The sequence below is a fragment of the Cottoperca gobio genome, chromosome 14, assembly GCF_900634415.1.
Source record: "Cottoperca gobio chromosome 14, fCotGob3.1, whole genome shotgun sequence".
In the NCBI taxonomy this organism is placed as follows: Eukaryota; Metazoa; Chordata; class Actinopteri; order Perciformes; family Bovichtidae; genus Cottoperca; species Cottoperca gobio.
The window spans coordinates 6,361,015-6,381,057 of record NC_041368.1 but is presented as its reverse complement, the minus strand read 5'-3'; the positions used below and the strand labels follow the sequence as shown (position 1 = coordinate 6,381,057).

The following is a 20,043-nucleotide window of genomic DNA, read 5'->3' as shown; positions in this document are numbered from 1 at the left end:
AAATCTTTTAATTTATTCTTTAGCAAAAACTAGTAATCATGTAATTAAGTTAAAAGTAATTTCCTTAACTGGCTATTGTTAGGTTTCAATACTTCAGGTTTTAAGTTCTTTTAACATTTACTTATGTTGTGAAATGTTTCTGAAACCTAAGCCGTATACATTTAATAAGGAATTGAAGGGTTCAGAATGAAAACTGGATTCAGATGCAATAAAGTGCCCTGACAAAGGATATTATAAATCAGGAAGTGAACATATACATTATCCCTTCAGTTGAGAAGCGAACTGTGTTTGGACCTCTGTCACCGTGACAAAGAAAAACAGTTTAATCTTCAGCGCTGATTTGAGTTTATTGGAATAGTTTAAATGTTTCACGGAAGTTGTTGAAGGAGCAGTGCGTTAGTGACACAATCTCCAGTTGTGAAACAAGAATTTAGTAAATAGCACTTACAGCTGGACCAAATCCATTACAACTCTTAAGCGGAGTCTAAATGTTCAGTATTTGTCCAGCTGTAACACAAAGGTCAATTGTGTGAGGAGGGTTCATGCAGAGTCACTGATTCTGATCGCTGTCACGCCACCGTCAACTTGTCACTTAACCCTTTTGGTTTAGTTTTTGAAAACATCCAAACAGAGACACTGCACTAAAACGTCCAAGTAAACTTCATTTTTTTGGGGAAAAAAAATACAGTTGTCATATTGAATATGTTTAGTCTTTAATGGCTTGATTCATATAAAATTGTGCTTCTCTTGATTTTATAAAAATAAAAACACTTTTGCGATTGGATTCAGCTTTGCAATTCACATTAACAGTACATGTATCTAAAGCTAAAACACATTCACGCTAAAATGTTCAGGAAGGTCAGCAGCTTCCAACACAGCGTTTATATTAAACTGCTAAAACACTATTTATGCATTTGTTTAAGAACATTTCCCACAAACACACAGAGGAAAGGAACATGGAGGCGATGGTGTGGGAACTGCTCTTTAGCAGTGTCTTTGTAACGTGATGAGCCTTCTCTGCCAGGTGTACTCATATCCGGACTGGAGGAAAGGTCAGAGCGATTCACTGATGAAGGATTTTGATTTTGACCTTTTTATGATAGCAGTGGAAAGCTCTGCCTCACATTATATGTATCACAACATCCTGTAACAACTCAACAGGTGCTTCCTAAGGAAACCAGAGCACAATTAGAATTATTATAAAATGTGAATTGCACCATTGACTTTCTTTTTAAATCGGCATGTAAAATTGCTTTTATGTTCTGTCTAAATTACAGAAAAAATAAAGTTATTATAGTGGTGGTTTAGTTCATAGCAAAAGCATGGACTACATTTTATGGTGCTTTGATCTTATGTGTACGCACTGAAATGTTTTCAAAGTGTGAATTAAATTAATTTCCAGCACTTTTCCATGAGGCGTAGTGTTTGCCTGTCCTGGACTGTGGCGGGTCTCAGAGTGAGCAGGGGTACTTGGTCCAGAGAGGCAGTCTGGCTGTTTCATTTGCCAGTCTCCAGTACCTCTCCTTCAGGATGAATGCTGCTGCTTTGGGCTGCCTGTTCCTGGTGAAGACACCCTTCTTGTTGCCCACCACACGGGTGATCCCTGCAGACACGAGGGATCAACAAGAACCTTGTCAGGCACAGGACACAAAAATTAAATTTTAGAAATGTTATGGAAGACAAGAAACATGGTTATTAATATGCCAGTGTCATTCCAACATTATCAGGTCACTGATCATCTGTCTGTCTTTGACTGAAACTGAAAGTTGCATCACAGAGGAGCACAAGTCTGATTGGTATTGATAAAACACTTTACAAATTAGAATGTATTTATTTGATGAACGTGGGCGCCGATGAGCCTACATGAAACATGAAATTTAACTAAATGGGTATTATTTCTACAAAAAATAAATACAACGATGGGGGCAGTAGGCAATTAATTTAATCGGTGTATCCTCGACCACTGTGCAACACTGTCTACCGAGGCAAACCTAGACAGCTCGAGATGTAAACATTAATACGTCCTCCTCGGCTATACCGTTAGCTAGCGGGGTGGATGATCGCTCACGCAGGGGATACGGCTTGTAGTTCCTACATAAAACTGCTCACAACAAGGACTGGAGTATCATAACCGGTTCATGGTTTCTGGAAAGAGACATCTCTACGGCCAATATCTCCAACATGAGAGAACTGTCCCTTTAATATATGTTGTCATGGAGGGAAATGCAGAGCAGAAATCCCTCAGCATGCTAACAGGAGCAGGGTATAAACTGGGAGACATGGCAGCAGTTGTGGTGATCTCCGGCAGCAGTTGTGGTGATCTCCAGCTGCAGTACCTTGTGTCGTCATGAAGTCGGCAAAGTTCCAGATGAGTTCACCAATGACGTACTGCTTCCTCTTCTGGTCGAACACTTTGTGGCAGCTCTGCAGGACCGCCTTCTGGTACTCCTCAGTAAACATCATGGGTGGATCCTGGCAAGGAAAAAAAAATACAGATTCTTACCCCGAGCGATAACATGTTTCTGGGGAAAAGTCTTACAATCAGAATCTCTAAGACAGATGTGGGGAGGTTGGGCAAAATCTGAAATTCATTGCAGGCTTAGTATTCTACAAAAAAAGAAAGCAATATAAAATACAATAACTGGTGCACTACAGTCGGGAAAAACTGGATGTGTACGAGTCCTCACACTGTGAAGCCCTGGCACTGCATCTGCTCCATATTCGCTCTGGATGATGGGTTTCTGGTACTTTTTATACCAGTCTTCAAACTGAGTGTTGAGCTGGAGGGGGATGACTTCCAGGTGGCCTGGATCATGGTACCAGGAGAAGTAACTGTTTATGCAGAGTACGTCCACAAAGGGAGCCTAGGGACGAGATTAAAGACAGTTTGATCCTTTCTGAGCGTAAATTACAGGCGGTGATAACCCCTTTTTGTCAATTATCTTTATTTATTCATAATAAAGTAGAAGCAATTACCTCAAATAAGGCAAACTTATATAGATAATAAGACAGCAGAGTCTTTTGACCGGCTCTCAGAGTTTCAGCAGTTTGGTTATTCTTGCCCTGACTGACTGACATCAGTAAACTCATCAGTATCTTCCCTTAAAGAGATAGCTTGAGTATTTTGCAGTGGGGTTGTAGAAGTACTTTTCCATAGTTTAAAATGATTTGTTGTTTCCCCCTGATGTCAGCATCTTGGACTGTCATCCAGAACAAAACCAGTGCCGTCAAACAAATGTTGCATTTGACATTTATGATAAAAACGAATGTAAAAAGTGTCCGTATCTGACCTTCAAAAGTGAGTCGTTAATACCTCACATGTTCTGCTAGTAGGTAGCTTAGCTTTTTGTAGTGTAATGACTTAATGAGCAACTCAACACGAGCAGTGTTTTGCTGCTCTCTCTCTTGGTGGACCACAGCCAGCATCACTGATGGGAGCAGTTGGATGTGGCCAGAAGTGTGATCTGTTCCCCTGTAACTACACCCAACATGATGGTGATGTCACTGTGTACTCGAGTACACATCTACATCACTGCAACAAGATGAGAAGGTAGCAAAAACAAGATTTTTATGCGCCGTTAAATTACTCTTCAGATACACTTTCATCCTTTTTTATCATAATGTGTTCAATAATAAACATGAGAAATGATCAATGTGCTGCGCAGGTTTTCACTTTGGCATACTGTTGATATTGAAGCAAGTGCTGTTTAAACTCACCCCTTTGTCCCTGGCATAGTTACTGTTTGAGACGTAAGTGACGGGCCGGGTTGGATCCAGAGCTTTGGTGTGTTTTATCAAGGTCCTGTAAGAAAAACCAAAACGATGACAGTGTTATATAAATCAGTACAATGTTACATAGCGCTAACTTGTGTAATTTAAAGAAACTGCTTTAAAAAGACCTTTTCACACCATCATTAAAAGAATTTACTTTATGCACAAAAACCTCGCACATCGAGTCATATGCATTTTATTATTCCAATTGCTGCAAAAATTCGCAACACAAGACAAAACGCAATTTATTACATGGGCAATGGAGAGCACTAGTCCAGAACAAAGCCAATGAAGGAATGACATTAGCAAGAAATGAACATTTAGCTGCCTAGACCAAAATAACTGCGACTAATCTGTCGTACTTTCTTTGTTTTGCGATCAGTACCTACTATCCCCGATTCCAAGCAGAAAATCTCTGTTTCTAAACGTAATTGACACAACACAAGTTCGCCTTTATTTTTAAACGTGCAACAGTTTCGGACGAAAAATACAGACTTGTCGTGCAAAGGCCTGTAGTCTGTTACAACTTCAGTGGGACAAAGCATGTCTGTGCTTTAGAGTCATGTGTACACTTTGTTCTCCACACACACCCCATACTGCTTCACCTGATGGGTACGGTAGTTGGGCAGGTCGAGTATTTGTGAGGAATGTTTGTCTTGCTGAAGCCTCAGGCTATTACTGAGCTCCAGCTGTTAGTGTTCAGGGCAGGTTCATGACTACTCTTACTGCATTCCACATATCAGAGTAAAAAAGGGATAGGCTGGGTCTGAAAAACAAAGCACCCTTTCAGACTCACACACACACACACTCACACACACACATACTCACAGTTCAATGTTTTAAAATGTTTTAAAGTTTGGGACTTTGAGCGGCGTCCTGGCCAGTTCTGAACTATTTCTATGAAATAGAGCTGAAAAAGCCCCAAAATGAAAATCAGAAAAACTGAAGGATTTCATGGCAAAGGGTATACTGGGGATAGAAAACAAACAAACACTTCACATCAAGTGAATGAGCTCGCATCCAAAAAGGTCAGATAAGTCAGTTTGTGTATGAATGAATATTTTAGTGGATCTAAACAAAATGACTCACTTGAAATAGAACTCAGCAGGGGGCATCTCTGAAGCCGGCTCATTGGCCACTGACCACATGACCACGGAGGCGTGGTTCTTGTCCCGACGTACAAGCTCGTCCATGACGTCCAGGTGGTGGGTCAGGGAGGCGTTTCTAAAACTGCGACTTCATTGGCGAGGCACAAAAGACACAGCACACAGAGTTAAAATGTACTAAACACACCAGACCCACTTTCAGGTTAAAAGTTAGCTTTACTCTACCCCCAGTTATAAGAAATTTGATTTCAATATACTTTTGAGAATATGCATCTTGTCCAGGTTTGTCCAGTCAGCAACTTATCCAGGGTCTTGTGTAACTTGTGTTACAACAACTGAGTTTTCCTGCATATATGTTGTTGCTCTAATCTAAATCAACAACAGTCAGGAGGTTTTCAGGAGTAGTGGTGATGGACACTCTCCTCTGTCTCCTCATACTCTGTGACTAACAGTCACCTGTCCATGCTGTTGCCCACTCTGAACTGTAAACACACCCAAAGGTCACAGCGATGCGAGCGGTGACACTTACATATCTTTGATGCCCACCCCCGGGCACTCGTCTATCACCACGATGCCGTGGCGGTCACACATCTGCAGGATCTCCTCAGCATAGGGGTAGTGGCTGGTGCGGAACGAGTTGGCCCCCATCCACTTCATTAAGTTAAAGTCCTTTACAATCAGGGGCCAGTCGAAGCCTTTACCTCGAATCTACAACACAAGGGAAACAGAGGCAGGGAGGATTGGAGGATTGGATTATTGGACTGGATCCACTTGTTCTACCTAATTTCCTGTCTGTTATCAGAATTGTAATGTCCATGTGACAGAGCTACAAGAAAGATGTTAGCTCATGTTACAACAGATATGTTGCTTCCCTCTAGTGGTACTCACATCAGAGTCCTCATGTTTATTGACTCCGTGGAAATAGAAGGGCATGTTGTTGATGAGGAACTGTGTGCTGGTGACGTTGACTGTGCGGATGCCAACTGGTATAGTATACACATCCTCATACGTAGATCTCTCATCGGCTGCCATCAAGCGAACCTAGATGTTCAAATGCAAATGTCACTAACGTTTTTTCTTGCAACTCTTTCAGCAGAGGTTGTGCTGAATACCCAACAACTACAGCGAGTTGGGGCGTCCACTTTAAAACAAGAGAACACACAAAAGCAGTGCAAAAAACATCAGGTAAATAAGAAAAGTGAAGGGTAGTTAAAACTATAAATGTAATGTTAAATTCAGACAGCAAGATCTTTTTAAATCTTCATCACATTCAGATATTTTCTCTCTTTTTTTAATTTTAAGAAATCATTACATTTTCAAGCAAGGTTGCAAAAACAGAGGGTAAAAGTCACTTTTTATTTATTGTGTTTAATGCGGCAGCCTCCTGTGTTCATCTGCAAAGAGACAGATGCTGTTCTCCAGGAATACATCTCATAAAGCGTTACTCGACAGAACATGCAGAGCATTACAAACAGGTACGAGAAAGAGGAGAGAGAAGACCAGCTGCTTAGCTTCACAGTGTACGGTGGTAGAGTCGGGTCATTTTACATTATTGTATTATTACAAACATTTGCTTCTCCTCCTGACTTAAAGGTTGGGTCGTTAGAGCCTTATCCAGTTTGGAGAAACAGACTTACTGCTGTGGACGAGGGCAGCAGCAAAACATATTTTAGCCACTGAAAACAATCAATATCAGTTTATGTGTACGCTATATTAAGAATATTTTCACTGCTTTACCCTCCAAACTGGGGGTGTAGGTGTAATACACTGACCACACTTCAAAACATCTGAACTATAACTTTAAGATTGAACCCAAGGTAAAGGATGCAGTCTTGTGATCTTCCTCAAAGGAAATATGCTGTTGAGTGCATTAAATACTGTTTACACTAATAATGACCAACAAAAATGAATAATAGATATATATTCTTTCTTGAGCCTTATTGCTCCCATAAATCTGGTGACAATGCTCACATGAACCGCACCGGAAAGTCCCTTTGACATGTAAACTCTTACCTCCATAGAGTAAAGGTAAGCTGGATTCTCATGCATCAAGTACGGCCACCACAGCTTGACGTCTACTACTTTTAAAACTCCAGCTGGCGCGCTGGAGGAGGCCACCAAGCGGCCATCTTTGTCCATCAAAGTGACATTCAGGGTGGCTATAGCAGCATCTTTGACTGACACATTGTATCTGACTAGACCTGAAACAAAAGGGAAAACAAAAATCCTAACAATGTCACCTAACTACTCTTACAAAAATCACTCTCTTACAAATGCTTCGGTGGTCAAGATCATTTGAAATGGAGTAAAATTAGTAGTTTCATTGTAGTTGTGTGTATTTGTTTACCAGTGTTATTCAAGAAGTCAGTCACCACAGTGATGTCATCCACATAAGCCTTTGGAGTAGTATACAGCAATACAGGTCTATGTATGCCAGCATAGTTGAAGAAATCGAAGTAGATGTTCTGCACAAAAAAGTCTTTAGGATACCTGTTGAGCAATGACGTTTTCCTCCATTATATGAATACTTATTGACACATATTTTGGCCAAATATGACGTCGAACTAGAAAAGAATAGATTCCCTGTGGACTGTGATCCGTTTAAAGTTCAAATGACTTCTCAAGCTTAAACTGTGCACGTTTGAACATTCACCTCATTAATTCACATTAAAATATAAGGGTGAAAAAAATAATATTTGAAAAACCATAAATGGCTTCAAACATGTGAGTCGGAACAAATCACAGTCAGTTGGCTTCAGTGACGTGAGCTCACAAATTCATTTGGGCAGTTGTTATATGAAAAACTTGAGGTTACCTTGTGTGGTCGTCCATGTGCTGGATGCTCCCTGGAGGAAGAGTTTCCAGAGTCAGAGTGTTGTTGACAGCAATGGTGATCCTGCACGGCTGAGTTGGATCCTTGCGGATTAAACTGCCTATCTCAGCCTCAAAGGGAAGATGGCCACCGTTATGCTCCGTCACTTTCACCCCGTTAACCCACTGCAAAGGGTAAAGACAATGAAATCCAAATGATCTTGATCACATTATTACAAGAGGTGGACATAAAGGAATGGTTGTCATACTCAAAACTACAGAAGCCCTGAGAAGTGAGAGGGTGATCCGTTCTCAGTCTGATCTACATTGTTTTCTCTCCTATGACTTCAGAAGAGGTGAAAATAAAGGTTTCACCGGGGTAATGTTTTGAAGTTCCTTAAAAAAAATAAAAATCCTTCTGTGAAAAAGGAGGAAAAATAAAGTTTTGGCAGGTTAATTTGTTTTTAAAGTGTACCAGCAACTCATGTCCTAAATGGGGCTAAAAGTGCCAGATTACCGCCGATTAAAATACATTTCTAGCCATGTTACATAACTTGCTTTAGATCTTTTTATAACATGGCGTAGTGGTGCACTTCAGCCGGTCGACAAACAATTAGAAAGATGAAAAATCAGCCGGGGAAGGTACATGTGATACTCACCACTACTGAATAATAGTGAGCACTTCCCACTCTGATAACCACTCTTGTTCCTTCATCAGCAATCCAGCGGGCAGGCACCACCACCTCTCGCTCATACCACACCCAGCCAATGAAATCTCTCAGTGTGGAGTCCTGGGTGATGTCATTGTAGCTGGCAGGGACTGGCATGTCAATCACTGGGCCAGTCTAGGGAAAATAAAACTTCAATGAAAAGGCAATATTTTATTTTTAACAGTGAATGTTCTGTTGTTAGGGGGTTTGTAGTTACACGGTTGATTATACATCAACACTGATAATAGCATGATGATGATAATGATAATAATAATAATAATAATAATAATAATAATAATAATAATAATAATAATAATAATAATAATAATAATAATAATAATCATCATCATCAAGTCAGTTTGTCTAGTTACCTTTAGTTAGCATAGTCAACAACCCTGTTAGTTAATTTCTATATGTAGATATATCTGGATGCATTCATGAATGTATATATCCATTTATAAATAGATGTGTTCATACATGTGTGTATATGCATGAAAAGTAAGTTTTTCTGTTCTTGTTCTCTTTTTCTGCTTGTATCACTGGGTGTATAAAATACAAAAATGAATAATGCACATATATGTAAATATATTATGGAGCAAAAAGATGAGTAAAGGCTTTTCTCTATGTCGAGGGTGGATATTTGACAGAGATATTTAGTAGTTAAATATTGAAGTCCTTTGACCTAAGAGATATTTGATAGAGGTATTTCATACGAGTCACAGCAGAGAAGACGAGATAAATATTGCCTTAGACTGAAAAGGTTAAACCAGCGTGTTTAATAACGGTTTTATCTGGATTTGACCATAAACGAAATCTGGGACTGACGATTGTGTTTTTACTTACTTTGTACAACGGGGACAAAGGGAAGTAAAGTATCGACCAGAGGAGTCTAAAAGTTTAACACAACTCTAACAATTGGGGAAACCATAACGCGTTATCTGCTATTTTAATTCAGCTATTATTATACCATTTTAATTCTGCTATATTATATTATTTTATCTGCTATTTTATACTATTATTTTATCTACTATTTTAATTCTTCTATTTTTATAATGGTACTTCAGACTCATTTACATCTACAGTGTGATTATTGTACTGTAAATGCTCTTATTCTGTCCTTGTACCAATTGTTATGTTTTTGCTGTGAAGCACTTTGGGCTGCAATTATTGTATGAAAGGTGCTATACCAATACAACTTATTATTATTATTATTATTATTATTATATTATTATTATTATTATTATTATTATTATGTTCTTTTCTTGGGTAATACTGGCCACACTACGACCTGATGACCGGGTCCCCAAGAAGACTTTGCTTCATTTTAGAGGCCACAAGCCATAAAGGTTGGGAGCACTGTCCTATGGTATTATATTATGTGTCAGAGTGTGCCTAAGTGTTTAAAAATGACTAAATTCACTTATTTAATGTCATGTTGTCTTTGTTACAAAATTGAAAATGTTCCTTGTCATTCATTTCATTATCTAACAATGATAACGGAGGACATTGTGGTGTAACATTATTTTTTTGTTGTACTGGATGACACACATAATGGGCAACAACTACCTGACCACCTACATCAAGTGATGACCTTGAGCTCTAAAGTTAAATGCTTAAGCAAAGGGAGCAAACCTTTAATGCCATGTCGAGCACAACCCTCATGCCCCTGATTCCTCTCTGGGGCTCCTCCAACCGGCTTTCCAGTGTAAACCTGCAGGTTCAGTGCATAGCTGGAGTTTGCATCATATGATGCCCATATTTTTATGCCATATTTGACCAGTTTGGAAGGCATGTATTGCTTAAACGTGCCACGCTCTACCCACTTGTCCCACACTGTCCTATTAGCTGCCAGCTTGTCTCTCTCACGTTTGCCAGCTCGTCTCACGATTATCAAATTGGATTACTCTGGAGAAAATGTGAAAGGTCCCCAGAGACATATGTTCCTGCCTGTGTCTGCATCCCACAGGATGGCTGTTGATTCACTACTTGGACTTGTAGACCCCAGCCAGGATGAGGAGACCCAAATACACATGTAAATGCATTTCGTCTAACTCCTTCCACTCCTCCCCAGGCACACGTCTCCCTTCCAGATTAGTCATTTCTAGTATGATTTTCTGAATTGGGAAGGACCAGCTCAAAAGCAGACTTGATGTCTGGTGGTGATGGTCTAGTGGTCCAGCTTCCAAACAGAACACCGGAAGGCTGCAAGTTCAACAGCAGGGCTGCCACCATTGTGCCCCTGAGCACATGACCTAAGACATGACCTGTAATGTAACATAATCACTGCCATCGTGGTGGCCCCTGGCACTGCCTTCATGTCACATGTTTGCTGCCGACAGTGTGGGCTGGCGTCTATTGGGGGATAAGAACCACTGTATTTCAATTTTATTTTACATTAATGTCTCATTTGGAGACATAGAAGTTTCTTTACCTGATGGTTCATAATCAGAATCTTCATCATCAGAATTTATCTCAAGGTGGTCTTCATCGTCAGATGCATTCTCTATTTCACTGCCGTGATCATCACCTCCACTTTCACTGCCGTGTGTGTGTGTGTGTGTGTGTGTGTGTGTGTGTGTGTGTGTGTGTGTGTGTGTGTGTGTGTGTGTGTGTGTGTGTGTGTGTGTGTGTGTGTGTAATAACAATATGCATCACATATGCACTTCTGAATCTGAAGTATTTTTCCTAGATTTTCAAACGGGTCACTTTGACCCTGAATGTAACAGGAGGGTTAACACACTTCAAGTGATGCGATCCAAAATGACTTTTGACTTTTGACTGTTATACTGAAAGAAATTTGATGAGATCCGTGTTTTGGGACAAAAGTATATCACTTGTTAAAATATAAACGCATTAACGCATAAAAACGCTCAGAACTAGAAAGAATAGGAAATATGTTTTCCCTGCGTTTCACTTGTGCGATATTCCTCTCATGAAATGCAAGGAAATAAAATATTATGGATGGTTTCTCCATGATATCTTGATAGGACATATTTGTCGACAGTGTTTTAAGCGTTCTGTCAATGTAAAATGTTAGAGCTTCCTGCATACCTACAGTATGTTTACAGTCCATATATGTTGTGCAGCTACAAGAAAAATAGTACGCGGAGGCTCACAAAGATTGCAAAGATGCAATGAGGTTGTTGCTTCAGGTTCCCAGATGTGCAAAGTGCCTGTCAACTGTGTTCTCTGGTGTTCCTACATATGAGGCTCAGCAAACTCTGGTGAAATAGCCTACACATAAATGTTTACAATGTGTAGATTTTGTTTTTTTTAAATGCCATGAACCCTCTTGGGAGTCTGAAATAAAGTTTTAATTGAATATATGTTTATATATATATATATATATATATATATATATATATATATATATATATATATATATATATTTACACGTTTCGTCTTTGACCCATTGACAGTAACTTATCTCAGTCTCTATCTACAGTCAGTGCCTATGAGAGACTTACAAATAATAACAATTTGAACTGTCAAACTAACAAAGCGAGCTGCTTCATTATGTCAGAGCTGCTGTTAGTTACTGTGCTGCTCACCTCCGCCAGGCGACTTTTGTACCATGCGCTGTCGAAGCCCTGGTTCCTGTTCGGGGACATGTCAGCCCTGAAGCTCCACAGCCCGTTCAGCTCCTTCACCTCCCTGGAGGAAGACTCCCGGGGGAAGAGCATGCCGGTGTCCAGCAGACATGCCGCTTCAAACACAGCAAACAGGCACAACAGACGGAACACCCCGTACCTATCAGGTATGAACATCCTGAGCAAATCTCCTAATTCTGCCCACTCGGAAGTAGCTCCGTGGGTTTTGCTGCTGATCCAGTCACATGATTTGTGCTGTTGTCACGTGACCGCAGAGCTGCGTTCTTGCTCTGCCTCACTGTCGGAAGTTTCTTGATTAAATATTGAGCTGAACATCGTTTAACGTTATCATCCATCGCCAAAAAAACAAAGAAATATTTATAAAATAATTATTATTACGCCAAACCCAATCAGCGACTATACTATGACATGGAGTATTTGATATTTATTTTATTATACAATCAAATGTATTTGGAACTTGTTTGGAAACTTAAAATGAAACATGAAGGTAGCATCTTGTCGTCGTTTCCCACCGAACTAAAAGCCCTGGTCTGGCTGGAAAATAAAATCCACAAACAGAGTAAATAATCCTCAATACGAGGAAATTAATATTTTATTCTAAATCCACCTAAATTTGTCGGCAGTTGCTGTAAATCATCATTCACGAATGCAACATTGAATAGATGACACTAGATGGCGCCAGGCTCTCGCGCATCATGGTGAACAGCAGCGCGCATCAGAGCACAGAAGCGCCCTGTTTGTGGAAACAAATGTATTCTGAAATATGCAACATTCCCGAACACATGTACCATTGACTTAATACATTTTTGGAGATGATTCAAGAAAAAAGTGATGTTTTGGGTTTTTTTTGTGGCGGTGCAATATTTGTATTTTCAATGTTGTATATCCACATGTAATCCAAAAGTATTCAGATCAGAGTAGGCTACTTTTAATTGTTATCCATTGGATTATGGTACTTATTATGTCTACCACTTTATCAATCAGTGGTTGACTTTGTGCCAACATCAGGCTCTGTTTTGTATCAGTTGCAGGTTGTAATGTAACATTTTAAAAGCCCTTGGGGTGCAGGGCACTGACCCTGAAATGCACCACCCACGGTACGGGTCCACTCTCTTGGGGACCTTTGTTGCTTGTCATTCCCCATCTGTCTCTCTCCTCATGTCCTGTCATCTCTCTACAATTAAATTGCTAATAAAGGCATAACACAGCCAAAAGACACAACAGTTGTAGAAAATATTTTTATTTCAGTCTGAAACTGATGTATAACTTTTGACATGAGGAAAACGCTATAAATGCATCAAGCAACAGTGTTACATTCAGTAAATCTTCAATTGTCAATGAACTGGATGTGTTGATTTGAAGTTTTACCATAAGTAACAATACTCTTACTAATCCAATCAATGAAATTAAATATTGGATTTTTTTTGTGCTGTCTGGCACAAAGAAGTAAAATTAACTATGCATCTACAGAACAAACAAGGCAGGTTTGTAATAACACGCATCCAAACAACTCATAACACTGCCATACGCCTGAAATGAATGTTAGGTTAATGGTGAGATCAGTGTTAATTTCCTATGTGAAGACTTTCTCAAGTTGTTTTCCCACCAATTCATTTGGGATGTTTGAAAATAAAAGTAATTTGAATCTATTTATGGAGCTATTCCTTTGATTCCCATGTCAGTGATGTCTTGCTCAACATATCTATCCTCGGAAGACAGATTCTTGTGGCAAAATCAAATGTACGTTTCAAAAAGCTTATTACCACAATCTGACATGATTATTGTCCTTCACTGTAAAATGTAAAAAAACTTTTATCATGCAGTTGTTATCATCGTGGCTTGTAATCTTGTTGTAGCAAATCCTGTGTGTTTCCAACTTCAGTTGGTTTGATCCAGGTGAGACTAGTTACAAAGCACATGTTGAGGCATCCGTGCACATTTGGTAAAGCTCTAATGCACAGGTTGGTTGTAAAGTGCTTCACAGAGCAACAGATGACTTGACTTTCATCACCATCCACAACTTCACATCCCTTCCACAAGGCTTGACGGAAAGCAGTTCTCATCTACCTGCATGCTCCTGCTCTCACTGTGCAGATAGTTGACAGTTTTACTTCTTCCCAATCAGATTTCTGTTGCATGGTTTGAAAACACATCTCTACCTCAAATCAAACCCCATTGACTTAAAGACCTTTAATTAAAGGAAAACTCAAGTGTTGCGTTCACTCATGGTGTGTCTTTCTTTTTCCATGTGCCTACCAGCCTTTGTGATACAGAGCCATGCAGTTCAAAAAGCCCACACAATGCTCAGAGGAGCTGTGGGTTACAAAAAAAAGTCATAACCTTGACTGAGAATAGAAGCTGTCAGAGGTCTTGCCCACATGATGTGGCAAAGAGGGTTTATCTTTTGGCAAATGTTTCAATCCATCAGACCACTTGCTAAAAATGCTCTTTGTTCTTCAGTGTGTAAAATGTAGTTATTGTCACTTGCATTTTGCTAGGCAGTTTGTGATTGTGGGATTAACATTGAGAGATGTTGATGTTTATTCTTGGTTGCGTTTGTTACTTTAAATTGCTCTAATTAAACAGGATTAACAGTGGCATCTAGGTGTAACTGGAATAATAATTTATTTGTTATACTATAGTTTTGAGTTGACTGGGTTAAGCAAAGTGCTTCCACACAAACGTGATATCAACAGCTTAGATGTCTAAAACAGTATCAGATTGTATTCGGTATCTGCAGATACTCAATGTATCGTTATCTGTATCGGTATCCATCTCTAGTTTCTACCTTACTCAGAGTGTGGTTAACTCGCTGTGAGTCAGCTCCAGAAGCTCTTCAGCTGTCAGCTTTCTGATATTCAATCATTTTAGGTTCTGCAGCAACTAATTACACATGACACCGTTTCATTCATCCCATCTCATGCTGTCATTTTATTTTCATTTGCTATTTTTACATTTTGTTAATGAATAAATGTGTTAGTCGGCTAAAAATAAAAAGCAGTCTGCAGAAAAAAACTGTTGAAAAGGGGTTCATCCATGCATTATTGATAAGTAAGCAGGGGGAGGGAGAACTACAAAGGGTGAGAGCAAGAGATAAAGGGGAACACAATTCCCCAAAGCCAGAATTTTTGCTGATATGCTTTTCGCAATGTTGCTGCGCCCGTGTTACCACAACATCAGCGAGGAAAGAACACACAGACATGTTCAGTTGTGAGGAGTAGTAACAGTTTTAGTTCTCAGTGCTCAGATTGCTCAGTAAAGACATTGCCTTCCACCGAAAAAACATGTGAGATAAAAACCACAACATACAGATATGGAGAATAAAACTGCCAAAACCATGTTAGGTGCCGGTGGGGAGACACCCCAGGTCAATGGGGTAAACATATTTAACTGATATGTTTCACCATGAAACTTTCCCAGTTGATTATTAACATTAAGACAATTATATTTTATGAGTTAATTTGCATACATTTCCAGAATCTGAGCATTGTTTGATTTCATTGACATGTTCAGTCAAAGGTTATTACAGAGGAAAGATTGGATATCTCTTTGTATCCGAAAGTCATAAAAGCCATAAAATAAATCCACTTTCACCATATTCTTAGAAATAAAATGTTCTTTAAATGAGGCTAACAAACCCCTCAGTAAAAAGCCTTCAGATTATAGATAGGAATGATACAGGAATGTTTTGTGTATGTAAGTGTTAAGTGTAGAGATTTCTAGTTTGAATTGTATTGTATTGTAAAATTCCATACATTGTACAAAACCCTACAGGGGAATAGGCTTAAACATGTTTACTCATAATAATAATAATAATAATAATAATAATAATAATAATAATAATAATAATAATAATAATAATAATAATAATAATAAGCTTTATTTGTATAGCACCTTTCATACAAGAAGTGCAGCCCAAAGTGCTTCACAGCAAAAACATAAACATTATAAGATTAGACAGAATAAGAGTTTTAAATTTAAAGTACAATAATCACAGTGTTGATGTAAATGTGAAATAGCATTAACAATATCACCATTAAAAGGCTAATAGTAAAGAGATAAAATAGCAGCTTTAATAAAAGCATTCATATAAGTTTAAAGTGGCATAAAGTAGCAGCATTAAAGATTGTATAAAATATCACCATTAAAAGGCTAAAGTAAAGAGATATGTTTTTAGCTTGCCTCCCTAATGTCATAGATGAAACCTCCGCAGTTGATTACTTATATTAAGACAATTATCTTTCTAATTACGATCTCCTGAAATGTTATGCTTAAATATGCAAATGAGGAATTATCTATTGCTAACTTTTGGTGAATGTTAGGAGAAATTTACAGACGAAAATAGACAAAGTGTAAACACTAGTCAGAAAGAAGACATGTTATGGAAGCAGTAGCCAAACTCTTTTGACTAGTGCATGAAAGAAAATGCTGTTTTTGCTTGTAGTGCAGGTTTAAATGCACAGTTCAGCAGTGTGCATATTCTGTGTCACTGATGTTACGATATTCTAAAATCCTTATCTCAATCAGTATGTTGTGCAGATAATAATGATACATCCTCTAATAAGACCCACAAGCAGATTAGATATCAGTTCACTTTCTTGCATTTAGTTTGTCATTTATCTGGTGGAATTTGTATCGACCCACATAAAGCTCAGACATCGAAACAGTCATTGTAGCATCTACCATACAGAGGGACGGCTGGTGAGGAGAACAGCGTACACGTCTTCGTCTGCTGTGATGGACAAACGCATGGTTTAAAGGGGAACACCAGCTAAATTAAGAATATAAGAATAAAATATGTTATTTCCATGGCCTAGGAAAGTCCAAACAATATTTTTGAACATGAGCTACTCTCTCTCTCTTAGAGCCAGAACCAGAGAAGTAAGTCTCAAACTTGTGATGTCATCAAGTATAAAGTCTTACGCTGCTCCATAGACGATGATTTTGTTTTCTTTTTTTACACCCAAATGAGTTTTATTCTATTGTAGTGTTGTACCATCTATAACATGAATCCTCATTCATTGTCTATGGAGCAGTTGGAGTTTGGGATTGTCTTACACTGTGTGGATCTGATGTGCTGCGAGAGAGCATCAGCGACAAAATCAGTTTGATCGCATTGTTTTCTAATGTCCACGGCGTTTTGAGCTAAACTTTTGTCTTTTATTGAATGCCCTGTTTTTATTTATTCCTGGATGAGGACCGGCTAATTAATACAATTGAAATGAGGAGTTGATGCCTCGTTGTTTCGCTACGAAACCCTAAACAAGTTGGCAGCTGGTTGGAGGGAGATCGCCAGTACTACTAACAACCTAGTACTTCTACACGCTGTTAGCTATATTTAATGCAATGTCCAGTAAGTATTGCAATATCACAATGTTTTTCTGTTTAAAACGTAGGCTACAAACGTATGTCAAGTATCACCTATCTTTTAAGTGCTTACGTCTCTAGTCTGATTTTTCAACATGTCTAATAATAGTGATGGACAGTTATTAACAGACTGCTGCTAATGAACTGGTTCCAGTGTGGTGCGGATGTACTTGTGTGTTTCCTGTAGTGCTTTCTGCATCCTGTCTCTTTTCATTGTCCATAGTGTCCACTCTGTGTGGATAAACATGTACTGCTTGATGGCACATCTGATAAGGACCCTGAATTATGTGTCTTTACTCTAGACCACTTCAAAGTAGTTTGTCAGTGTATTACAATAAATCAGAGGTGGAAGAGCTACTCGGATCTTTTACTTACGTAAAAGTAACAATACTACACTATAGAAATACTCTGTTACAAGTACAAGTCCTGTGTTACAGATTTTAAAAGTATTCAAATGTACTACACGTAGCAAAAGTAAAAGTCCTCACTAAGCTAAATGCCTTATGGAGCCTTCATTGTCCTGAAAGATGATTGTCTTTTGCACAAAAGATCAATTATTATTGTGTGCCACAAATTTTAAATACTTTTTTTGGGAGGACTTCAGGGGCTCTAGCAGGGATGTGGGGCCTTAATCTATAACAATACATCATATTTAATAAGTTAATCATATATTTTACCTATATACTATATATATATATATATAATTTCCCTCAGAAATGTATTGAAGTGTAAGTATAAAGTATCATCAAAGTACCTCAAAAGTGTATTTAAGTACTGAGTCAAGTAGTTACATTCCACCACTGCTGTTCAACCCTGTTCAATGATTGACAGGATATTTCTTAAATTAATTTGTGGGGATTTCATGTGAAGTTTCAGGAAATAAAATGAGAAATGCGAGAAGGAAATTGTACCTTCCATCTTACTCACCATCATGAGTTAGAGGTTCGCACTGCAAGTTGTGCCCAGTGAACATGTGTTACAAGGTGAAAGTGGTCGTTGAGACAGCTTGTTCTGTGCTTTCGTTCTTACCTAACATCTTCTGTCGGGCAGTAAAGTCCTTAGTTCAACACGGAAATATTTTCAGCACCTCCTACTTACTGTAATAAGACTGTGTAATGCAATAAAAAACATAATAAAACTTAATGAGATAATAAAGTTCACATCATATAGTAAAATACTGAGCACATATTAATGCCATAACTAGCAGACAATCTAATGAGGCATCACATCTAATACTCGTGACCAATAGATTATGAAGTGAGTTGAACTTTATAAATGGGTGATAATGTGTTCCTGGAAGAGGCGGAAGCAATTGGAGTTTAATCAGGTGTGTTAGGAAAACACAAATATTTTAATTGCAGAGATTTGGCAGGAGAAGAGACAGATTTAGCATCTAATAACATTACAGATTTAAATAGTTGTGTTTTATACTCAACAGTGAATTGGCATGCTTTCTGTACAGGCTGCCTCAGTCACTGTCATGCTTTGATTTACAGACTATTCTTGGAAACATTCCTACCTACTTAATGTCTCTTTAAAAATGTCTCAATGTTTGCAGGACTTTTTGCGATTTGTTGTTTTCCAAGTCCGGATTGGGAAAGAAAGCTTTTAGGTTTTCTGTACTGACTGCATGGAATAAGCTACAGACTGATCTTGATCTTCAACACACAATAACCCTGAATGAGTTCAAAGCTACAGTGAAATCTATGGAGTCCAGGCTGTCTGTGTGCAAATGTTTCATCACATCATGTTTAATGTTACTGAAATCTATGTGCTTTTATGTTAGTTGTTGAAACTCTTAAAATACAAAAAAAAAAAAAATGATTCCTACATTATTTGCTGAAATTTGCAGCTTAAAGTGTTATTTTCTGAATAAGGATTCATTAATTAATTGTTTGCTGTTCTGCCTTGTGCATATTCTAGGTATTTTATTGTGTATGTTTTTAATGAATTTCTTAAAATCATATAATATACCATCGTCTCTGTCCAGAGATATGAGTGCGGGGCAAATGGAGGAAACTCAAATAAGGTGTAGCTGCACTGAAGGTCCTGGGAGGCTCCGTTAGATAGCAGTAGTAACAGATTGGCTGTGTGGGCGCATGCATGATAGAGTAGGAAGTCATCTCATAAGTCCCGCTGCGCCTCCCTCTGTGCCAAGGTTTCACACTGCCAAAGCTGTGATCAGGAGCCTGCAGAACCGCCACCATCTCAGCAAAGATCTGCTCTCCTCCACATTTTATTAACAAACCAGGGCTTCAGCTTTCTCAGAGGGTTGCTATGGAAGCCCATTTCTGCCAATGTGATAAAAATAGATCCTGTTCCTCAATATGAGAAACATTCTCAAAATAATGACTAACGATAGATAGCGAATAGACTTATCGCAAAATAATGACTTAGTATCGCAAAAGTCATTATTTTGAAATCCTAAGTCATTATTCTGAGATATGTTATTGTAATGGCTTCCTTTGTTCATCTTTTACTTCATCACAAGGCTAAGTATTATCTTATTTGTTTCTTTAACTGGCGGAAATGTACTTCCATAAGTTCTTAGCCGTAGTGTGTGTGTGTGTGTGTGTGTGTGTGTGTGTGTGTGTGTGTGTGGTAGTTAAACTTATTTATATACTGTAATTGTTCTGTTGTGAATGAAAAAAGTCCTTCCCTCTCCTG

At 38.6% G+C, this 20,043-nt stretch overlaps 1 protein-coding gene across 1 annotated transcript; it reads right to left on the bottom strand.

Moving 5' to 3' along the window:
* Positions 1-691: 691 nt before the first annotated feature.
* gusb (glucuronidase, beta) lies at positions 692-12,254 on the bottom strand. Its single transcript, XM_029448797.1, has 12 exons — positions 11,950-12,254; positions 8,348-8,533; positions 7,693-7,874; positions 7,225-7,367; positions 6,891-7,078; positions 5,766-5,918; positions 5,407-5,585; positions 4,861-5,007; positions 3,718-3,802; positions 2,688-2,864; positions 2,337-2,472; positions 692-1,603 (listed from the first exon to the last, which is right to left on the bottom strand). The coding sequence occupies exons 1-12, from the start codon at positions 12,163-12,165 to the stop codon at positions 1,452-1,454; spliced, it is 1,944 nt and encodes a 647-aa protein (XP_029304657.1). The 5' UTR covers positions 12,166-12,254; the 3' UTR covers positions 692-1,451.
* Between the last annotated feature and the right edge of the window lie 7,789 nt (positions 12,255-20,043).